Source organism: Saxophila tyrrhenica (assembly GCF_035928015.1).
Source record: "Saxophila tyrrhenica strain CCFEE 5935 chromosome Unknown scaffold_4, whole genome shotgun sequence".
NCBI lineage: Eukaryota > Fungi > Ascomycota > Dothideomycetes > Mycosphaerellales > Extremaceae > Saxophila > Saxophila tyrrhenica.
This window is the reverse complement of record NW_027041736.1, coordinates 895,316-917,374: the sequence shown is the minus strand read 5'-3', so window position 1 is coordinate 917,374 and position 22,059 is coordinate 895,316. Positions and strand designations below refer to the sequence as shown.

General features: G+C 55.9%; 7 protein-coding genes across 7 annotated transcripts; 2 read left to right on the top strand and 5 right to left on the bottom strand.

Annotated features, from left to right (window-relative positions):
• Nucleotides 1-114: 114 nt before the first annotated feature.
• On the top strand, nt 115-1,972 carry LTR77_003016 (uncharacterized protein; the record flags this gene model as incomplete). The annotated part of the gene is made up of 2 exons (XM_064800274.1): nt 115-226; nt 282-1,972. The coding sequence occupies 2 exons, from the start codon at nt 115-117 to the stop codon at nt 1,970-1,972; spliced, it is 1,803 nt and encodes a 600-aa protein (XP_064661613.1).
• Nucleotides 1,973-2,407: 435 nt separating this feature from the next.
• On the bottom strand, nt 2,408-4,892 carry LTR77_003015 (uncharacterized protein; the record flags this gene model as incomplete). The annotated part of the gene is made up of 2 exons (XM_064800273.1): nt 2,408-2,419; nt 2,475-4,892. 2 exons carry the CDS (start codon nt 4,890-4,892, stop codon nt 2,408-2,410), a joined length of 2,430 nt encoding a protein of 809 aa, XP_064661612.1.
• An 848-nt stretch (nt 4,893-5,740) lies between these two features.
• On the bottom strand, nt 5,741-6,811 carry LTR77_003014 (uncharacterized protein; the record flags this gene model as incomplete). The annotated part of the gene is made up of 1 exon (XM_064800272.1): nt 5,741-6,811. The coding sequence occupies one exon, from the start codon at nt 6,809-6,811 to the stop codon at nt 5,741-5,743; it is 1,071 nt and encodes a 356-aa protein (XP_064661611.1).
• Nucleotides 6,812-6,971: 160 nt separating this feature from the next.
• On the bottom strand, nt 6,972-8,423 carry OXR1 (oxidation resistance protein 1; the record flags this gene model as incomplete). The annotated part of the gene is made up of 2 exons (XM_064800271.1): nt 6,972-7,238; nt 7,413-8,423. The coding sequence occupies 2 exons, from the start codon at nt 8,421-8,423 to the stop codon at nt 6,972-6,974; spliced, it is 1,278 nt and encodes a 425-aa protein (XP_064661610.1).
• A 481-nt stretch (nt 8,424-8,904) lies between these two features.
• On the bottom strand, nt 8,905-10,668 carry LTR77_003012 (uncharacterized protein; the record flags this gene model as incomplete). Its single annotated transcript, XM_064800270.1, has 3 exons — nt 8,905-9,629; nt 9,680-10,479; nt 10,529-10,668. 3 exons carry the CDS (start codon nt 10,666-10,668, stop codon nt 8,905-8,907), a joined length of 1,665 nt encoding a protein of 554 aa, XP_064661609.1.
• A 2,719-nt stretch (nt 10,669-13,387) lies between these two features.
• FKS1 (1,3-beta-D-glucan synthase) lies at nt 13,388-19,257 on the top strand (the record flags this gene model as incomplete). The annotated part of the gene is made up of 2 exons (XM_064800269.1): nt 13,388-18,831; nt 18,888-19,257. 2 exons carry the CDS (start codon nt 13,388-13,390, stop codon nt 19,255-19,257), a joined length of 5,814 nt encoding a protein of 1,937 aa, XP_064661608.1.
• An 807-nt stretch (nt 19,258-20,064) lies between these two features.
• Nucleotides 20,065-21,558, bottom strand: SPT10 (the record flags this gene model as incomplete). Its single annotated transcript, XM_064800268.1, has 1 exon — nt 20,065-21,558. The coding sequence occupies one exon, from the start codon at nt 21,556-21,558 to the stop codon at nt 20,065-20,067; it is 1,494 nt and encodes a 497-aa protein (XP_064661607.1).
• Between the last annotated feature and the right edge of the window lie 501 nt (nt 21,559-22,059).

Below are 22,059 nucleotides of genomic sequence, written 5' to 3'. Positions count from 1 at the left end.
CTAGATCAGGAGCACAACGCGTCAAACGCGCACAGCTGGCGACTTGAGTGTCACGTCTTCAAAACGAAGGCTTCCTTCGATGTCACACTATGAGAACTACTCCACCAGCGCAACATGAGTTACTTCAATCGAGGGAACAGGCGCGATGATAGCCGCGACGATAGCAACAACAATACCCACAAGCCGGTCTGCAAGTTCTACGAGCGAGGAACTTGTAGATTTGGTTGTATGTCCTCATAGTAGAAGTCGCCCTCTCGATCACCTGCTAACATACTTTGCAGCGGGTTGCCACAACTACCACCCACCTCGCGATTCCAGCCAGAGCTCAACGTCGAGTCAGAATCCATCATACCTTCTGAGCCGTGATGCTATCAAAGCCGACCTCACCTTTGGCGACGAGCGACCGACGTGGCCACTTTCCGCCTATGGACCCGGCAGAGAGGCGCCTCGTCAGCTTCTGGAAGGCCTGCTAGAGCAATCTCCGGAAGAATTCCGACTTCAGTACTACCTGGCCCAAGCATCCGGCAGCACTCAACAGTATGAGCAGACTGAGCAGGCAGCGCTCGCTCAAGCGAACGACCGCGCTCAGCAGATTCTCAACGACCTCGATGGAGCGATCAAATATGTCATGGATGGCGAACATGAGCACCCAAACCGCCTCGACCAAGTAGTTAAGCCTACGGGCAATTTCACTTGGACAGAAAAGCCGAACAATAACCCTGCCCCCACAGCTTCCAGCAGCAGTACAGCTTTCGGCCAACCATCGGGATCCTCCGCTTTTGGGCAACCGTCTGACCTAGGCACTGGCAGCGCTTTTGGTCAAGCATCCGCGCCGACTTCAGGCTTTGGTGGTCAGAGCGGCGGCGGCTCAGCATTTGGGAAACCATCATCATTAGGCGGAGGATCTTCGTCTGCTTTCGGTCAGCCATCTATGCTTGGGGGTGGTTCGGCAGCATTCGGAAAGCCAAGTGCACTCAGAGGCGCCTCGCCTTTCGGTCAGACATCTACAAACACGGGCAGTACGCCATTCGGCCAAGCAGCGGCTACCGGTGGCTCAGCTTTTGGACAGTCTTCCACACCAAACGCTGGAAGTGCGTTCGGCCAGCCGTCAGCTCTAGGAGGCGGTGCAAGCAACCCATCACCATTTGGCGGAGCTGCATCGAGCACTCCATCATTTGGCCAAAGCGCTTTCGGGCAAGCATCACAGCCTAATCAACAAGCCTCACCGTTTGGCCAACAGCAGTCAGCATTCGGGCAGCCCTCGCAACCAGGCCAGCAGCCTTCCGCATTCGGTCAGCCTTCACAGCCGGGTCAAAAGACGTCCGCTTTTGGGCAACCTTCGCAACCCGGACAACAGACATCTCCTTTCGGGCAGACCTCCCAGCCTCAGCAGCAGTCGGCCTTTGGCAAAGCATCACCATTCGGCGCAGCCAGCACAGCAGCACCAGCATTCGGACAAAGCACGTTCGGCAACGCTTCAGCACAAGGTGGCGGTGGCGCCACGAATACTTCAGCCTTCGGCCAACCCTCAGCACCCGGTCAACAATCGTCCCCCTTCGGCGCCACCAGCCAGCCTTCAGCCTTCGGTGCCAATTCATCCGGCGCCAACCGGAACACCAACCCATTCGCAGCCCAGCAACCAACGTCCAACTCCTCCGCTTTCGGCAGCGGCGGCGGCGGCACTCCCAGAACCTCAGGCCCCCCAATCACCTCTCTAAAAGGCAAATCGGTGTTCTACGAAGACAAGCTGCCATTCTATCGCAACCAGCAGACAGGCAAGAAGGAACGGATCTGGATGCCAGACGGAGCGCCAGGGCCGAACCCGGATGTGGAGGCGAGCGCAGAGACGTATCAGGCGCTCGGAGAGGCGCTGAAGCAGGTGTATGATTATGTGAGGGACAATGGCAGTTTTCAGGGTGGTGTGATGCCGGAGGTGCCGCCAAAAAGGGAGTGGGTTAGTTGGGATCTATGAGGGGATGGTATGAAGGAGGCGGTCTCAGTTGGATGGGCACAAGATCTGTGGAATTAGGACTTGGAGCATTAGCATAGCGAGGCGCTGGGTGCAGATCACATATAAATGCATGCAGTTTGGTTGAAAGCAATTCTGGTCTGTGCGATGAGCACATCTCCATAGCCCTGTGGCTTGATGGCCGCTTGCTGCTGTAGACAAAGACAATCTATGGTACAACGGCACTACTTCTCTTTCGCTTGATTCAGGCTGCACTATGAGTACACTAGATGCTGACGGCGGGAAGATTGTGTTGACCACTTGGCCAGCTGTGACTCCAAGCGGAGCCAGGCTGAGTCCAATTGCCTCTACTCATGGTCTATGCCACGCTCTAATAGACCAAATGCCTCCCGTACGCCTCGCGCTGTAACGCCACAATGCTACAAAGGTCTAATGGTATTACATGACGACCTGTGCCAGGTCAGTAAGCTTACACTTTCACGCAGTTAACAAATATAAGACTTACACATTCTCCATCCTTCTGCTGCGCCGGCACGCCCATCTCATCAAACGTCTTCGGGCCCTTCCCGGGCGGCTTCGCTGGCGCAGGTGCTGTAGACTCTTTGGGGGGTGGCTTGGCCACAGGCGGTGCAGGGTCCTTCTGTGGTGGCCTAGGCGTGCTTGTGTCCGGCCTCCTGCCATCAGATGGCGGACGTGAACCAGGTCGAGACGAGGGAGCGGAGTATGGGTTGTGTGGCTGCTGGTCGAAGTTGGGCATTGTCTGGCTGGATTTGAGCGGACCTACTTGCGCAGGACTAGGTGAAGGTCTAGCAGGGCCGTATTGGCGGGCTCGGCGGTCTTCGTAGGGTGCTGAGAAACCAATGTCGAGGGCTGGTGTTGTGGATTGGGGTGGTCGCTGTTGTTGAGATGGTGCAGGGGTGGAGGATGGATGTGGCATCGGTGGTCGCTGAGCGCCTGAGCCTGGTGGAGGTTGTTGTGATGGAAGGCCTGAGATGCCGGCCGGTCCAGGTGCTATCCTAGGAGCGGCAGCTGGTCTGCCACGAGGGTCGAACGGCTGCACGGTAGATGGACGAACAGCTGGCAAAGGCCGCCCGCCAGCGTATATGGGACCACCGTTGTACGGTTGCTGAGGCATCGGAGCAGCAGAACTTGAACGGTATTCAGGAGCTAGCTGGAAAGCACTGCTTGGTCGCACATCAGGGTTGAGTGTGGTCGATGGTCGTGGAGGTGGTGGAGTTCCGTATCCGGATGGTCCGAGGCGAGAAGCGTTCGGTGGGCCATCTTCAAGAGGATACGGAGTGACCGACTGGGCTCGGATATCGGCAGGCGCCACGGTAGGTGGCCTGTTGTCCTCGGGGTATGGTGTGATTGAGGACCCTCTTGGCGGCGGATGCTGGATTGCGGCACCCTTTGCATACGCAGGTGTTGGAATCTCTTCCGGGACAATGCTATGATTAAGTCTGGAAGACTGCGGTTGCTGCTTGAATCGGTCCGGTCTTGCGCCACGCATAGACCCGTGCATCGACTTGATCCGGGACACCGCAACGGTTTCGTGGTCCTTCTTAGAAAGCACTTGCTTTCGTTGCAAACCCTCGATTCGACTGTCGGCATCCGAATTGCCGTGCTGTGACGCCTTCTGATACCACTCCATCGCCTTCGCCAAGTCAACAGGCGTGTACATGCCAATCTCATGGAAGTAGCCCAGTGCAAACTCGCCAGTTGCGAGACCACTCTGTGCTGCGCGTTCAGCGTACGTATATGCCAGCTCCTCGTTCTTCGGGAACAGCCTGTCTGATCCAACCAAGAACCACTTGCTGAGTGCCATATCCGCCTCAGCTTCGCCTTGCTTCGCGGCAAGCGCGTTGTAGTGAACCGACAGCGCCGGATTGAAATCACAACAAAGCGAGCCAAGTTCGTACGCCGAGCCCATCTTGAGCTGCGCTTTGGCAAACTTCAGATACGCCGCTTTCTCGATGTTGATGCGGGCTTGTTGCTCGTCCGGGGCCAAGAATTGCTGTGGCACATCAATCTGTGGTAGCTGACGAGCGAGCAGCATGCCGTATACATAGGCGCCCTGAGCTGCGTTCTCGTCCGCAGCCTCAGCCGATCGCCGTATCAAATCAACTGCTGTAGCGTAGTCCTGCTGTTGGCCATGCTGTCCTCGCAAGGTCATCATGCCTAACCTGTAGCAAGAAGCCGCATCCCCAGCGTCCACACCACGGTGATAGTGCCGCAGAGCTTTGACAGGATCGTTGAACGATTCGTAAAGCATGCCAATACGATACTCTGCCCTCGCATATCCTCTGTCCGCAGCCCTAGAGTAACATCGGAATGCCTCCTTCTTGTCCTCCCGTTGTCCAAATCTACCCCATTCCAGCCACATGCCTCTCAGAAACTCTGCTTTCGGGTGGTGCTGGTCCGCGAGGAACGTGGTTATGTTCATGGCATCCGTCTTCAATTGGTGCTCGATCCTAGGTGTCGACGATCTCGCAGCCTGCGGCTTCGCCGCCGCTGTCCTTTCCTCATTGTCCGCGCATACTCCAACGTACACCAACGCATCCGACGCCCATGCCAGCTGCATCTCTGGGTCGTTTGAGTTGAGTACGTGGATTCGCGCAGTCTCGAGTGTTGCTTCGAGCTCGTCGTCCGAAGGCGGCACGTTCGTCGGCTTGTTAACCAGCTTTGGGAAAGGCGAGAGGTGCGGTGCGTCGTCTGAAACGAGGTTGGAGTACTGTTTGTTCGGGTAAACTGGGCTCATAGGCCCTCTCTGGTTCTGGGCGCTGAGGTCCATATGCGAGATGCCTTCCGTGACGGTCGTTGGGTTGTGCGGCTTGGGTGCCACGAGTTCGGGCGGGGCGGGTTGGTAGAAGTCATCGTATCCAGGCACGTATGTAGCGCTCAAGGTGGGCCGGTGGTATGCCATGCTGTGCTGGCTGTGGTATGTTGTGATCTGGTGTTGACGAAGCGACCAGTGGGTCAGCCGTTGTCCCTTAGTCCCCAAGTGTCTCTGTCTGCGACGGGAGTGTCATCTAACAGCACAGGATATAACAAAAGTGTAGACATGGACAGTGAGTCGGCGTCTCGATCACGAAATGGAAGAGAGACATACAATTAATCAACAGCCGACGCGAGTCAACTTGGAGTCTTGGGCGGCTTGGCCTCTCACACTTCCCGATGCCTCTGCTGTCTACCTCGCCTTTCGAACGAGCGTAGTCAAGATCCCAATGAGTGAAGAGGACAACAATCAGAGGCGCTGCAGCATACGGCTGGTAATATTTGGCACGCGGCGACCTGAGCTGGTCCTTTGCCATCCTCGTCATCCAACACTTAAGTCTGAGGCCGAGTAAGACACGACGTTGCGACACAGCCACAGCACAGAAACAACTTGGATTTGGAAACCAGACCAGCTACGTGGGACTATCTCCCAAATAACGACTATTAACACCCGGACAGCTGAAAGGGCATCCGCAATTCCGCCCCATTCTCCAAGTCCAGACGGCCAGGCGAGAGTAAACAGTGAACGGCGAGGATACGGTAAGGTAGAGTAACATGCTTTCTAACTACGGAACCACGGAAGTTAAAACATGGGCCATCATGGCCGCAAGAGCGCTTTCTCAGCCTTATGCGGCCAACAATACAGATCTTTCCTGCGCATACCACGTGCGGCTGCATGATACCTCGATTACAGTCTTCCACTAGTCCTCGATAGCCCCATGGTCGTCGGAGCCGTCAGGCATTTCCTCATCATCAGGTGTCTTCGCAGGTGGGACGTCAATATTCGTCGGACTCATCAGAGTCATCCACAATAACCTCACCTCCGGCAGCATCCACATTGACAGTAACTTCCCCACCATCAATGAAGACATTTCCTAAGTCCAAGCGCGGATCTGCCGTCATGACCTCGTCAATGTCCCAGTTGTACAAGTCGTCCTCCGTGTCAAACGGCAATTCAAACCATTCCTCTCCGAGAATCTCCCTAACAGCACCGCCGACTTGAGCACGAGTCAGTATCGGACGACGGACCGCCCTCGTCATGGGATGTACGTACTTGTTGACAAGGCGCCAGGCAATGGCTCGCGCCACGCGGCGTCCCAGAGCGATCAAGCCCAGCTCCATGGTCCTCAGATGATGCCGCACCCCAATTCTCCGAACGAGCAAGGCGGAAATGCGGTTCTCATGGATACCACCAGGGGGTGCCCAGATGAGGCGCCCGGGTGCACCGGCTCCCATCCAAGGGGTAACGAACGTGGCACGTCCGTCCGGCGTATAGATGGTCTGGTAAGCACCATTTGCATCGCTGGGCTGCCACTCCCGAAACTCGTCGCTTCGATCTGCGTCTCCATGGACAAGGCAAGCCAAAGTCTCGAGACCCTGCCTGGCGATCCACGTGTCCAGCGTGAGTCGTGCAGGCATGTGCGCGAGCATGATGGTCCTGAACTCCTTCGTATATTGCTTGGGGATTACGTTGTCCGCTTCAGTGCCTGGCCTGCTCACGCACATGAGCAGCCATTCATGCATCCAAGCCCGGCAGTCCAGCCCCAGTTTATCTTCCCCTTGCTCACCGACGGTTGAGACGTCTTGCACGGGACGGTCACCTCTCTTGCTGAAGTCCCTGCGAGTAAATAGATCGTCATAGTTGGAGAACAGCCTCATGTCCCGTAGGCGGTGCTGTTCGGACCAGGTCCAATCAGGGTCGATGGCGTTGACGGTTCTATTCTCTCCGTCGACCGCCTGGTCGGCTGTCCAATCGTCATATCCAAGATCATCCTCCGGGAAGAGGGTAGCGTACTCCCTGATACGCTCAATCCTGTCGATATCGGGAAGGCTAGCGTCGTGACACATGGCAAGCGTCCTTGACCAGCAAAGCTTTCTCGAAGTCTTCTCGGGTATGGATATGTGTGTTGTGAATTGTAGCAGTAGGCCGAGATGACATCGTAGGTCCTGCCTGGACATATACCGGAACAATGCCCTGTGCAGTGACAACCCATTGTGTCAAATCACATCAAAGGCTAGTGAAAGAATTGACCCGTGCGAGAGTGTAGAGCTTTGTTTCCGCAAGGCGACATTGTTCCATTTTAAGAAGGTCGAAAGATTGTGATCGAGGCGTTGTTCCCAGGTGCAATCCGACCCTTTGTTTAACCAGTCTCCGGAGCCGTACATCCCAATGCTCCTGTTGAGGAGTATTGCGTGCCCTGACGGCGCGGAGGGTGATTCCAGAGTTGTCACAGCAGCGTTTTCCCGAGGCATTGACTGTTTTCGCTGGAGTACTCTGCAACGTATCAAGCCATACTCGTTAATTTTCGAGCTATAATGTCGATGGGGTAGCTTATATAATGATGTGCTGAACCGTCGCCGCGCAAAATCTCGTGCATGCAGGGAAAAATGGAGTGTGAGATATGGGCCAGTGTCTGCGGCCAGATCAAGAGGACCCAATATGCCATACCTCAACACCAAGAACATCAAACTTCGGCCCCTCATCGCTCAGACCTTCGTTGCCAAAAGTAGGACACGTCTCACTGACGCCTCTGTTGAGGTTGTCGTCTAGCCAGAGCCCGTAGTGACCGTCGCCGCCTCCGACGGAGAGGTACTCCGGTTGGCAGAACATGGTAAAGTCGTTCTCGCCGGTATAGGGAAAAGCCTTGAAGCGGATCCGGTCCGGCGTTGCTGTGCCAGATGTATGGCCGTTCCTGCCGTTTGGCACGTTCAGCGACGCGAGCGATGCTGAGGAAGAGTTGTTCTTCGCAGCACCAATGGTCGTCATACGCTGGAGATGCGTCGTGTCCTCGGACGGAGGTGGAGGCAGAGACGACAGGTCCGGTAGTGCAGGTAGCTTGATCGCTCGCCAGAGGAAGCATTCGCCGGAGCCATAATAATGTGACTGAGGCCTTGGTGGATCTGACAGGTATGCACCAAAGACACCTCGTTCTGCGTCGCGTACGACAAGCACGAATCCTCCCCTCTTTCCTCTGTATTGATCACACAGGCCGTATAATGTTGAGAGTGTACTGCCATTCTGGTCCAACGAGTATGTAAGCTCCCAGCTGTCGCATAGCTGCAGTCGCGGAGGCACCAATAGCCGTATCTCCTCCGCAAGAACTTTGCTCAACAATTTTGCCTTACTGCTCGTGCCTGCCTTGTAACCCTTCAACTCTAAAGGCGTCAGCGGTGGTGGCTGGAACGGCGACCGTTTCCTCTTAGGCGGGTCGTGAGGGTGCCAGACGCCCAATGTTGGATCTGTCATTGCGCCGTTGTAGTTGACAGACAATGCTCTAGCCAAAGGTGTCGGAGCCTCGTCTTCAGACAGTCTTCGCATAAGACTCGTGGCGGTATAGCTCAGCGGGTCGGTGAAGTAGGCGAAGGTGGAGGCGATGGGGTTGGAGTGCTTGCGGCCTGGAGACTGCAAGGGAGGGCGAGGAGGATGATCGGACCAGTCGTTTTCTCCCTCAGCCGACATGTGATTGTCGACAATGAGTATTAGGCCAAGTGGCGGTGGCTGTATCAGGTGTCCCTTGGACTCATGTTCGAGTGCATGAAAAGGTTGAGTGAAGATGTTAGTTGATTCAGGTACGAAAGCGCATCGAAGGTTTTGGGCCTTCCGGCTCGCACCGCACCGCCCGTGGAAAGCTTAAGCCAGCCAGGAATGCTTGTCTTTCTCCCCTGCCTTTGCGCGAGGATACTTCGTACGGCGAGTCACTTGTTAAGTCTCAAGAGTGTTTGGACTGCATTTGTACATTCTAGAGACTATGAGAAGATCAATTAGCTGCATATGCTCATCAGAACAAGCTCCCATGCCCACTGATCGCGAGCATGAGGCTTGCTCATCCATTCCGACCATCAAAAAGCAGCAAAACCCCATCTGATGCCCACTCGTACAGAACGCTATCAGGAAAGCACATGGATCTCCAATTCATCCACCCTCTCAAAGCCGTGACTGCTCACAGAAGCAGCATCATCGGACCAGAAATCAGGCCAACCACCACGATGAAGGCCACCGGCAGCAGACCGCTCTGAACGGCCGGGACTGACAATGGCACACCTGCCCCCGAGCTGGAAGATCCGGAGCCAGAGCCAGATCCAGATCCAGATCCACTGCCACCGCTGGAGCCGGTCCCAGATGGCTCAGCAGTCACGGTGCCAGTCCCACCATTTCCTGCCTCGGACATCAGAGCCTTGCAGTTGCTGCCACCGCTTGAAGACGACTGCAGCTTAGCCATGCCCTTGAAGTCGCAGGCGTCCTGGCTACGGCCCTGGCTCTTGTAGTACTGGTCGAAGACCCAGCTGAGTTGCTCGGAAGATTCGCACATGCTGTAGGCTCCGTACGAACCCTTCTGACCGTTGGCGGAGATTCCGGCACATGCCTTGGGGTTCTTGCCACAGACGTAGCCGAAGAGCTGGCCGTAGTCGTCCTCATCCGTGCTTGGGCTGACGACACAGCTCAGCGATTTGGTCATGCAAGAGCAGAGCTGCTGGTTCGGAGTTGGCGGAAGGGGAGTTGATTCCGCTTTCCACTGGCCACCGACAGAAGGGCAGGAGGCGGGCGAGTTGGTCGGGTTGTAGGAGCCCATCTGGACGCCGGTAGGCGAGACCTTTGCAATCTGAGTCTTGTAGTTGCTGAAGTCTGCCAAAGTAGAGACCGAGTTGCCATCAACAGAGACAAGACCTGATGTGCGTTAGCAAATGAGTGGCTCGAGGTGTGAGGCTACTGCCTACCGTAATCGTTCTCTTCTTGGAAGTACATGTAGACAATGCCACCGGACCAGACGTCGGACATCTGAGGGCCGTACAATGCCTGCACCTCGGTGAAAGGTCGCGTGCCTTCGGTATTGCAGCCGTATTCGGCGAAGAAGGCGGGCACGGAGTAGCTCTCGAACTGGTCGGTGCGCACATCATATCCAGACTCCTGGTACGTGGACTGACCACACCACGAGTATACGTTGTAGCCGTAAAAGTCAATGGAATCGGCTTGGTCACCGCAGTTGAAGTAGTTGGCCAGGCTCTCGCGGATGTATTGGTTGTCGTTCGCCGCATATCCTACGCCAATAGTCCGGTAGCCCTTCTGCGAGATGTAGGACTTCATGTCGCGTGCTGCGGCCTTCACGAAAGCAGCTGAGGCTGTGTTGTTTGGTTGCGTCGCAACTTCATTACCAGCGAAGAAGCCCAGGACATTGTTGTAGCCTTGGAGAGCGTCAATAACGCTGGCATAGCGGGCGTAGAGGTTGTCGTCCCAGTGTGGGTCGTTCGAATCGATCGAGTCGCTGGGCGCTGAGAGATCGGCAACAACGTAGATGCCAGCGTCGGCCATCATCCTCATGCACTCATCGTGGTTGGAGTTTGGGTTGACCGCATATACTCGGATTGTGTTCGTGTCCAACTGTTTCAGGTAAGGGATGTCTCGGCTGCACCCAGATGGGTTCGCGAGCGGGTCGTTGTAGTCGGCATCGTCGCCCGAGTTGCCCTTCACTGCGGTTGCGCCGGTGTAGCTCTGCTGGTAGGCGACGCCCTTGATGTAGCTGGGTATGTCAGCACATGTCGCCTCGTGCAAGATGAAGAAGCGCTTACAATTGCGTGCCGTTTGTCTTGTAGAAGAACTTGGAGCCCTTGATGACGATGGGATCAACGTCTGCCACGACCGTACTGACGAACAAACTCGCCGTCGCGATCAGACCCGCTGCCGCGGATGCCACGCTGAAGCTTCGCATGGTGTGATGTTCTTGGTATGCTCGATGTGTTCAGTGATGCCGGGGAAGAATGGCGGCGCGTGTCCAAAGGGATGGGGATGCAGTCCAAGCGGCGCTTCAGAGTCCGCGTCGGTCAAGGTGATGCGAAAAGAGTGACTTGAAGTTGCCTAATGATTAAACAATTGGAAAGACGTGTCCGCCAAGGTCAAGAGAATCTTGTGCACGACAAGAAGCAGAAGGCGTGGATCGGAGGTCGTTGCACGGAGCAGAAGGGAGATCGAGGATGTTTCTTGCCCCTGACACGCGGCCGTGGCGGCACGTCTCCCTTTGCTTGTGAACGGCACGCCCAATCACAACTCTCTACATATTTGCCACCCGCTGGCCATTTCACAAATCACCGCTTCACTACTGGATATGCAAGACGCCTTCGACGCAGAGACTTGAGTTGCCCGCGGACGCCGGGTCGTCGAGGTGGTCTCGTCGCGTCGACACTCGTAGGGGGACATGTTTGCCTTTGCAATCCCTCTTTTGAGAGCCCCTGGGGAATGCACGAAGAAGTACGCGGCTATCAGTGTCCTCGCATCCTTCTCGTGTTCCTTCGTGCTCCAGGACCTGGACAGGCAGCAGCATTAACGACACTGCATCAGATGTGAAAGTAGCGTAGAGAGACTAATAGAGATACTAATATTGGTTGAAGAGCGTCCGTTGAGGAATGCCGTGTTCGTGGCTACGGTGTCAAGAACTCTAGCCCGTATCGATGCTCGGGTACCCATTGATGTATGGCATCGTGCACGACATGTGTAATCATCTATACAGATCGTGTCTCCTCCAAGCGTGTGACGAAGGTCCATCGCTTCATGACTACACGAACGTACATAACAATGTTTCGCTGACTCCGCCTTCGAAAGCGTCGTTCATTCCTCGATTCCTGGGAATCAAGGACCACCGTCTGTGGACAGGCAGAACGGGTTCGCGAGTCATCAGGTTGTTAGACACCGTGTAGTTGTTCAATGGTCTTGTTGGTTGTCAATGGATGATGAGCTTTGGACGTCGCGAACGTCTGTACAGCCACACCGAACACACATCGATACCGTCACCATTGTGCGGGTCTACTGCAGGTACCGATTGTGGTGGGGTGAGACCCATTGCCACCAAGAAGCTGGAGCTGACGAAGGCAAATAAGAGGTCGAGGTGTGGACAGTAGGTAGATGTGTATTTTACGTTCGTTCCGATGCATTTAGATTGGAGAAGGCCTTGTTGCCGTCAGGGCAACAGGACGGGGTCTCTCGTGCAACATTGGAAGCTTCCCACGATACTAAGATACATATCTGCAGCTAAAGCAGTGCCGCAAGTGTTTCAGGCTCTAGCAACGCCCAAACTGGGTGTTTTGCCTCTCGAAGCCACTAGTCGCAACTTTCCCCTCCAGAACCGTTGAGGTTGAGAAACTGTGCTGATCAGCGTCCGGATTCCACGGAGTGTTTGCGCCCCGGGACCGCGACACGGCTTGGAATCTTCGAAAGGTGCGGTCGAGCCCGAAGCAGAGTTTCTCGGTTACTTGCTGCTGTAGTCGTGAGGTCAACGAATGTCTGTGGCAATGGACGTTGCCATTCACAGGCCTGGTGTGAGGTCAGAAGCTTGCAGTTCTGCAGCACTGAGCTCTCTGCACCCAAGAATAGCCGCCGTTTGCCACCTGGTAAACGTGCAGTCTGCGGAGACTGTGCTGAATGCGAGCTGGTTCTGTGCAGATCGTAGATAACCGGTACTGTCAAACGAGCTCGTCTTGCGCGCAAAAACGCCAATAGCACGCGTGGTATGGGGCGGAGCACACCAGGTTCACGGCCTTCGGTCTGGCGCTGATTAACAAGCAGTCTCCAAAGGGCTGTCTGCCACCGTAGCGCGAAGGGCGAAATGATATGACAGGGAGCGACGGCGACTGGATGATGCGGTTTGGGACATGGTTGAAGGTCCACCAGCGTGCCGTGGTTGGTGGATCGGCTGATCCTATTGCAGGGAAGACGATTCGGTCGTCAAGCCCCTTCCCCCTACTCATCAATATTTTCGCCGGCTCTGCCATTCGTTAGCCTGCCCTTGATACTATCGACTCTCCCCGTCGTCTTTCTCATTCCTGACACCACCCTCACACCTCACCCATCTCCTCCCATACCATCACCGACACTCGTTTGGAGGGAGAAAGGCTGCGGGCTGTCTGTTGTTCGGGAGTGCGTGCGCTTGTGTGTGTGTCCCGCTCCGCCAATCAGGTGGCGTCGCCCTAGACGCTCTTGCGCGTCCATTATTACCCCCGGCAACGCTTCGAGAAACCGCCTCCTTCGAAACACCTGCAACCGCATCGCACCGTGGTGCAGCAACAACAACATCGCGTGTGTGTGCTTCTCTCCAGCGTCGCATCAGCAGGAGCAGACACGCTCTTGCTTGCACCCCCGCGCGCTGCTTACCGCTGTCGCCGACCTTCGACCTTCGCTTTTGACGCCACAACAACACCACGCAGTACCACCCCTTTGCCGTCCGGCAGACTCATTCACCACTGCGACTGTCGCTCGAATCTGGCACGTTCAGAACACATGGTTCACCTCTAAGCACAGTGTACGTCTTCACCTGGGTCTCATCGCTGCGGCCGCCGTCGCAGATTCGCCCCTTTCCCGCTACTTGGCTACTTCATCGACTTCGATGCTGACATCCATTGTGCACCAACAGTAATCTCTAATTCCACAACACCGCCATCATGGCTCACCCTCACCAGGGCTACGATGATGGCTACGGCCAGCAGCAGAACGATGGCTACTACCAAGACGACCAAGGATACTATGACCAGCAGGGCTACGGCCACGAAGGCTATTACGACGACAATGGCTACTACCAAGGCCAAGAAGGCTACAACGACGGCTACTACGATGCTGGCCAGCAAGGGTATCAAGATGAGTACTACAATGATCAGTACTACGACCAGGGCGCCCAGGGCCAGGGCTACGCACAGGGCCAAGGTCAGCCGCGACGAGGCCGTCGCGGTCACGATTCTGAGGAAGACTCTGAGACTTTCAGTGACTTCACGATGAGGTCCGACATGGCCAGAGCTGCCGAGATGGACTACTACGGCCGTGGCGATGAGCGCTACAACTCCTACGGTGAGGGCCAAGGCCGTGGCTACAGACCTCCTTCATCACAAGTCTCTTACGGCGGCAACCGCTCGTCGGGAGCCTCCACTCCGGTCTACGGTATGGACTACACAAGCGCGCTCCCGGCTGGCCAGCGATCGCGCGAGCCATACCCTGCCTGGACTTCCGATGCTCAGATTCCATTGTCAAAGGAAGAAGTTGAGGACATCTTCTTGGACCTCACAGCCAAGTTCGGCTTCCAACGTGACAGCATGCGCAACATGTTTGACCACCTGATGACTCTGCTCGACTCTCGCGCATCCCGTATGTCGCCAAACCAGGCCCTTCTCTCGTTGCACGCCGACTACATCGGGGGCGAGAACGCAAATTACCGGAGGTGGTATTTCGCCGCTCATCTCGACTTGGACGACGCCGTCGGCTTTGCCAACATGAAGCTCGGAAAAGCCAACCGCGCCACCCGCAAGGCTCGCAAGGCGGCGAAGAAGAAGGCTGGTGCCGAGCCACAGAATGAAGAGGCAACTCTGGAGAGCCTCGAGGGCGACAACAGCCTGGAGGCAGCTGAGTACCGCTGGAAGACACGTATGAACCGCATGTCTCAGCACGACCGGGTCCGCCAGCTGGCTCTGTACCTGCTCATTTGGGGCGAGGCTAATCAAGTCCGCTTCATGTCCGAAATCATCTGCTTCATCTTCAAATGCGCAGACGACTTCTTGAACTCTCCGGCCGCTCAGGCCCGCGTTGAGCCAGTCGAAGAGTTCACTTTCTTGAACAACTGCATCACCCCGCTTTACAACTACTGTAGAGACCAAGGATACGAGATCTACGACGGCAAATACGTCAGGAAAGAGCGCGACCACCAGAAGATCATTGGTTACGACGACATGAACCAGCTCTTCTGGTACCCAGAGGGTATTGAGCGCCTGGTCTTCGAAGACAAGACTCGCTTGGTCGATTTCCCACCAGCAGAGAGGTACGAGAAGCTCAAGGACGTCCTTTGGAAGAAGGCCTTCTTCAAGACGTACAAGGAGACACGCTCGTGGTTCCACCTGCTAGTGAACTTCAACCGTATCTGGGTCATCCACGTCGTCGTCTACTGGTTCTACACCGCACACAACTCTCCCACGCTCTACGTCAAGGACTACCAGCAACAGCGCAACAACCAGCCTCCGGTATCTCAGCAGTGGTCAGTTGTTGGCTTTGGCGGCACTCTCGCCTGCCTCATCCAAATTCTCGCAACCCTGGCGGAATGGTTGTACGTACCTCGTCGCTGGGCTGGTGCACAGCATTTGACAAAGCGGCTCCTCCTCCTTCTCGCCATGTTCGCTGTCAACCTCGCTCCTGGTGTTCTTGTCTTCGGCGGCATCTTCGACCCCCACGAAAAGATTGCGCTCGTCTTGGGTGTGGTCCAATTCCTGCTGGCCCTGGCTTCCTTCTTGTTTTTCGCCATCATGCCTCTCGGCGGCCTCTTCGGAAGCTACCTCAACGGCAAGCGACGACAGTATGTTGCCAGTCAGACGTTCACTGCAAGCTACCCACGACTGAAGGGCAACGACATGTGGATGTCGTACGGTCTCTGGGCTTTGGTCTTCGCCGCCAAAATGTCTGAGTCGTACTTCTTTCTGACGCTCTCGTTGCGAGACCCCATCCGAATTCTCTCTACCATGAAGATCACGCGATGCATGGGTGACAACCTGTTCGGCGATGGAAACATGGACATCCTTTGCAAGCATCAGCCAATCGTCCTTCTCATCCTGATGTACTTCACGGATCTGGTGCTCTTCTTCCTGGACACGTACCTGTGGTACATCATTTGGAATTCGATTTTCTCGGTGGCCAGGTCCTTCTACCTTGGTGTGTCGATTTGGACTCCGTGGCGAAATATCTTTTCCCGCCTGCCCAAGCGCATCTACTCCAAGATCCTCGCTACCACGGACATGGAGATCAAGTACAAGCCCAAGGTGCTCATTTCGCAAATCTGGAACGCCATCGTCATCTCCATGTACCGTGAGCATCTTCTCGCCATCGACCATGTGCAGAAGCTGCTCTATCACCAGGTGCCATCTGAGCAAGAGGGCAAGCGTACTCTGCGTGCTCCCACTTTCTTCGTATCCCAGGAAGACCACTCCTTCAAGACCGAGTTCTTCCCAGCCCAGTCGGAAGCCGAGCGACGTATTTCCTTCTTCGCCCAGTCCTTGTCCACGCCAATTCCAGAGCCTCTGCCGGTCGACAACATGCCAACTTTCACCGTCATGATCCCTCACTACAGCGAGAAGATCCTCTTGTCTCTTCGTGAGATCATTCGTGAAGACGAGCCATACTCGCGTGTCACTATGCTGGAATACCTCAAGCAGCTTCATCCACACGAATGGGATTGCTTTGTTAAGGACACCAAGATTCTTGCGGACGAAACTTCTCAGTTCAACGGCGACTACGAGAAGAATGAGAAGGACACAGCGAAGAGCAAGATCGATGATCTGCCATTTTACTGCATCGGTTTCAAATCTGCCGCTCCTGAGTACACGCTTCGCACGCGTATTTGGGCTTCGCTTCGATCACAGACGCTCTACCGCACAATCTCTGGTTTCATGAACTACAGCCGCGCCATCAAGTTGTTGTACCGCGTTGAGAACCCTGAGGTCGTCCAGATGTTCGGCGGAAACTCTGACAAGCTTGAGCGCGAGCTCGAGCGTATGGCACGTCGCAAGTTCAAGATCTGTGTTTCGATGCAGCGCTACGCCAAGTTCTCGAAGGAGGAGCGTGAGAACGCCGAGTTCCTGCTCCGCGCATATCCCGACCTTCAGATTGCCTACTTGGACGAGGAGCCACCGGCAAACGAAGGCGAAGACCCGAGACTCTACTCCGCTCTCATCGATGGACACTCTGAGCTGATGGAGAACGGCATGCGTCGTCCCAAGTTCCGCATCATGCTTTCTGGTAACCCGATCCTCGGTGATGGCAAGTCTGACAATCAGAACCACTGTCTCATCTTCTACCGTGGCGAGTACATCCAACTCATCGATGCCAACCAGGACAACTACTTGGAAGAATGTTTGAAGATTCGCTCGGTCCTCGCTGAGTTCGAGGAGATGACCACCGACAACGTATCGCCCTACACTCCTGGCATCCCGCCCACAAACTTCAACCCAGTCGCTATCCTTGGTGCGCGCGAGTACATCTTCTCTGAGAACATCGGTATCCTTGGTGACGTTGCAGCTGGAAAGGAACAGACATTCGGCACTCTTTTCGCGCGTACACTGGCTCAGATCGGAGGCAAGCTCCACTACGGTCATCCCGATTTCCTCAACGGCATTTTCATGACCACTCGCGGGGGTGTTTCCAAAGCTCAGAAGGGTCTTCACCTGAACGAGGACATCTACGCTGGTATGAACGCTCTGCTCCGCGGCGGACGCATCAAGCACTGCGAATACTACCAGTGCGGCAAAGGTCGTGACTTGGGCTTCGGATCCATCCTCAACTTCACCACCAAGATTGGTACTGGTATGGGCGAGCAGATGCTGTCCCGCGAATACTACTATCTCGGCACACAGCTCCCGCTCGACCGTTTCCTGTCCTTCTACTACGCCCATCCTGGATTCCACATCAACAACCTGTTCATCATGTTGTCGGTGCAGCTCTTCATGTGGTGCTTGCTCAACTTGGGTGCTCTTCGTCACGAGACGATTCCTTGCCGCGTGGTCAAGGGCGCTCCGTTGACCGACCCATGGCATCCGACTGGCTGTGTGCAGACCCAACCACTGATGGGCTGGATCGAGCGTTGCATCGTCTCCATCTTCATCGTGTTCTTCATCTCTTTCGTCCCACTGACGATTCAGGAGTTGACGGAGCGTGGATTCTGGCGCGCGGCTACCCGTCTCGCGAAGCACTTCTCCTCGCTGTCTCCTCTCTTTGAGGTGTTCGTCTGCCAGATCTACGCCTACTCTCTGCAACAGGATCTGTCATTTGGCGGCGCTCGCTACATCGGTACCGGACGTGGTTTCGCCACCGCGCGTATGCCTTTCGGTGTCCTCTACTCGCGTTTCGCTGGTCCATCGATCTACCTCGGAGCCCGTTGCATGATGATGCTGCTCTTCGGCACAGTCACGGTCTGGGGCTACTGGCTACTTTGGTTCTGGGTATCACTGCTCGCTCTGTGCATCTCGCCCTTCCTCTTCAACCCGCACCAGTTTGCTTGGGCCGACTTCTTCATCGATTACCGCGAGTTCCTCCGCTGGCTGTCTAGAGGCAACACGAAGGCGCATTCAGCATCCTGGATCGGCTTCGTCCGCTTGTCCCGAACCCGCCTTACTGGTTTCAAGCGCAAGGCGCTCGGCGAACCGTCTTCCAAGCTGTCCGGCGACACACCGCGAGCCAAGTTCACCAATTTGTTCTTTAGTGAGGTGGTTGGCCCGCTTGTCTTCGTGGCCGTGACAGTCATCCCGTACCTCTTCATCAACGCACAGACGGGAGTCACGTCGCAGAAGAACCCGAACGCTCTCGACGGTCAACTCCACGCAACGAACTCACTCCTCCGTCTCGCCATTGTTGCTTTTGCGCCGATTGGCATCAACGCCGGTGTGTCCATCGGCTTCTTCGCAATGGCATGTTGCATGGGTCCAGTCCTCAGTATTTGCTGCAAGAAGTTCGGTGCTGTTCTGGCTGCCATCGCGCACGGCATCGCGGTCATCGCGCTACTTATCCTCTTCGAGGGCATGTACGTGCTCGAAGGATTCAGCTTCCCCAAGGCTCTTCTGGGTATGATCGCGACCATGGCCATCCAGCGCTTCGTCCTGAAGCTCATCATCTCGCTGGCCTTGACTCGAGAGTTCCGCGCCGATACTTCCAACATAGCATGGTGGACCGGCAAGTGGTACGCTATGGGATGGCACTCCGTCTCTCAACCCGGCCGTGAATTCCTGTGCAAGATCACCGAGCTGAGTCTGTTCGCTGGTGACTTCATCCTCGGTCACATCCTGCTCTTCCTTCTGGCACCGGCGTTGCTTGTCCCGTACATTGACAAGTTCCACTCGGTCATGCTCTTCTGGCTGCGTCCAAGGTATGTCTTCTCTTCTCCTCCATCCATGACTGGCATTTTGTTAACCCCGTCCGCAGTCGCCAAATCCGTCCTCCAATCTACTCGCTCAAGCAGTCTAAGCTGCGCAAGCGCCGTGTCGTCCGCTACGCCATCCTCTACTTCTCGATGTTCTTCCTGTTCATCATCCTCATCGTCGGCCCTGGCGTTGCTGGCAAGTACGGAGGTGACCTCACCGACACGCTGTGGGGCACTCTCGGCGGCGAGAGCATCATGTACCTGATGCAACCCTCCGGCCTCAACCACAACGACACCACCAACAAAGCTACGGGTACGGCGCAGGCGGGTGGAGGTGGTGGTCCCTCGTCTTCATCGTCTTCAGGAGGATTTGCAGCAACGCCCGCGGCCGGCGCCAAGCGAGCGGTGTTTGCGTACGACATGTACGTCTAAGCCTCGGCGACATTGCTCGAGCCTGCCACTGCGAGCCACTCGGTCTGGAAAGGCCACGACATCTTCGGGACGAGCATCTGTACCAACAGCAATACAACAAACCACATCGACGAAGCCCGACCTGGGCGCGACTTAATGAAGCAAGGCTGTAATTTCATTCCTTCGAATCGACCAACAAAGCATTCTGCATCTTCCATGGCGTTTTTCACTCTTCCGAATGATGGAGACATGAAGGGCCCTGTTCATGCGGAGAGCAGAGGCAGAGGCGGAGGGTGGTATGGATGATGTGTGCAGTACATACTTTGGTGGCAGGGAATTGTTTTTGTCACTCTACTACCATCGGCGTTCGTTTTTGGGTGGGAGCTGAGGCACTGGTCATGGAGGAATAGAATTGTGGTATATAGGTGGACTACTGAGTAGTGCAAATGCTTGTTTCAGTTCAGATTTTACTTCCAATGTCACTTAATCTCCCCAACACGCTGATGGGGCGGCTGACGTGAACTTTCGGCTTCTCTTCGCTGAAGGGCTTCAGACAATCACAGTGCAACGTGACCACGAACTCGAACTACGTAGATTTGGAGCAGTACGGCGGGACGAAACACCATTGTGCAATTATTCTGATATTGGCCCAACTACAATGTTGTCGTCCCGGGACCTACCTCAGCGGACGAGGCAAGCAAGCAAGCTTCTCCATCTACCTGATACTCATGCTCGCCAAATAGCAAAGCGTCCGCAGCCACTATAGCCGTCAAATCCGGACTACCACCTTCAACGCCATCATCGAACGTAAGCACACGGCCGGCCATCCTACTGACCCGGCCCTGTCCCCGGTGCATGCGAAGGGTATCCAGGCTCCTCGTCCCGCATAATAGTCGCCGTCAGCTCCGCACGCAACCGCGCGTCCATGTCCGCCTCCTCCTCCTTCTCGACGTCTCTTGGCGCGGGATCGAGAATCATGGCGTGCGACTCGTGCCACTGGCTGTTCATGCCGTGCATGATGGCCGGGTCGACGGGGACGGAGTAGTGCTCGAAACGCTGCATTTGCGCCACTGGAGCGGAGTGTTGCTGCTGCTGCTGCTGCTGCTCGTCCACGACCATGTCGGGATCAGCGCCAGCGACGACCTGCAGATGCTGCACGCCGTTCGCCACAACTGAGCCTGAGCCACGACGAGGACGACTGGAGCCCGCGTCTCCGTTCTTAGCGGGCGTGCGGCGCTCTCTGTTCGTCGGATCGCGTGGTTTGGGCGTCGGGTCTTTGCACTCGGAGCAATTGCGGATAGCGGCGCTAACGGTTTCCTTGATGCGAACCCAGTGGTATTTCTCCGAGATGCTGGCGGTGGTTTTGTTGATGCCTGCGTGCGTGTAGCCGTGGAAGGTGCGGGCGATCTCGTACTGTTTGTGAGGGTCTGAGACGACTTCCTTGCCCTTGAGCATGAGCTTGTCTTCGTCAAGATCGTCTTCGGCGGGGATGAGGCGGTAGTGAGTCGCGGCGGAGCGGAGGCGAGATTTCTCTGCACGGTCGGAACCGTTGGGGTAGGTGCCGGTTTTGAGGTAGAAGCGGATCTTGTCGAAGCGCTCTTCGGTGATGTAGTCTTCGCTGTCGCCGCCGAGCTCGCGTCCGAATATGATGGCGTCGATGTATTGCTCCGGGTATGATTTCAGGTTGCCGCATCCCTTCACACGTCCTATCCTCTTGAAGCCGAGGGCATCCCAAATGCGTAGCGAGGCGACGTTGGTCTCGTAGACAAGGTTGAACACACTGTACGAGTAACCCAGCTTCGGCGCCCAGTCCAAGTAGCACTCTCCCATGAGTCTACCAACCCCACGATTGCGCGAAGCGTCCGTGACCAGAAACCCACCGTTGCACACATGGCTGCTGCGGCCAGGATAGTTCGGCTTGACGTAAAAGCTGCCCAAGCACTGCTTCGTCCAGTCCGTACCCTGCGCTTCCATTGTTAAGACATCCTCGGTGTTGTCCAGCTCACCCAAAACCATGATTGCGCCGAAGTTCGCGAACCAGTACGGGCCGAAGGAGGAGAGTGGCATGGGGTCCATCATGGGATAGGTGTCGCCCTTTTCGATCTCGCGGTTGAGCAGTTCGCAGAGGTAGGCGGTGAGCTTGGCCGGGACTTGCATGGGGGAGGAGAAGGGGAGGAGGGTGGCTATCGTCGTGCGGTCTCGGAGGGTGACTTGTCGCGGCGTGATCTCTGGCGGGAGAGGGCCGTACGGTTCGGGGTATGGCGAGGGACCTGACACGCGGTAAACGGCGGGCGCCGTTGGGTCGTCGAGCATGGCCGGCATGCCGGGCAACGGTGAGCCTCGCGGGCTGCTTCTCTCTTCAACTGGCCTGTCTATATCTCTGTCAGTCCGTCAACACTAAAGTGCCGTATCATGGCATGAGCAAGCGGTGAAATTCGCCAAAACGCCCGACGCTGCTGCTGTCGGCGTCCATGCTTGACGGCGTAGGTACAGCGAGGGCAGTGGCGCCACTTTCTGCTGTCACCGAGATATAAAGAGAGAGAGACGTACCTTGCAAGATGCGGTCGGTGATCTGTCTGGCCTGTTCTGAATAGTTCGGTTGTGTTTTGCAGCATGAAGTGGTTATTGAGATCACGCTAGTCTCAGAAGAGCTGCTTGAATCACGTGCCCTAAATTCACTAGGCCGGAGCATTCACTCGAACGAGGACAGTCACATGTGAAACCTCGGTCTGAGATACTTGAACAACATTCAGAATGGACTCTCAGCCGTCATAAGCTACAAAATAGACAACAAATCCCCCTCATCCTCAAAACGAACTCTCG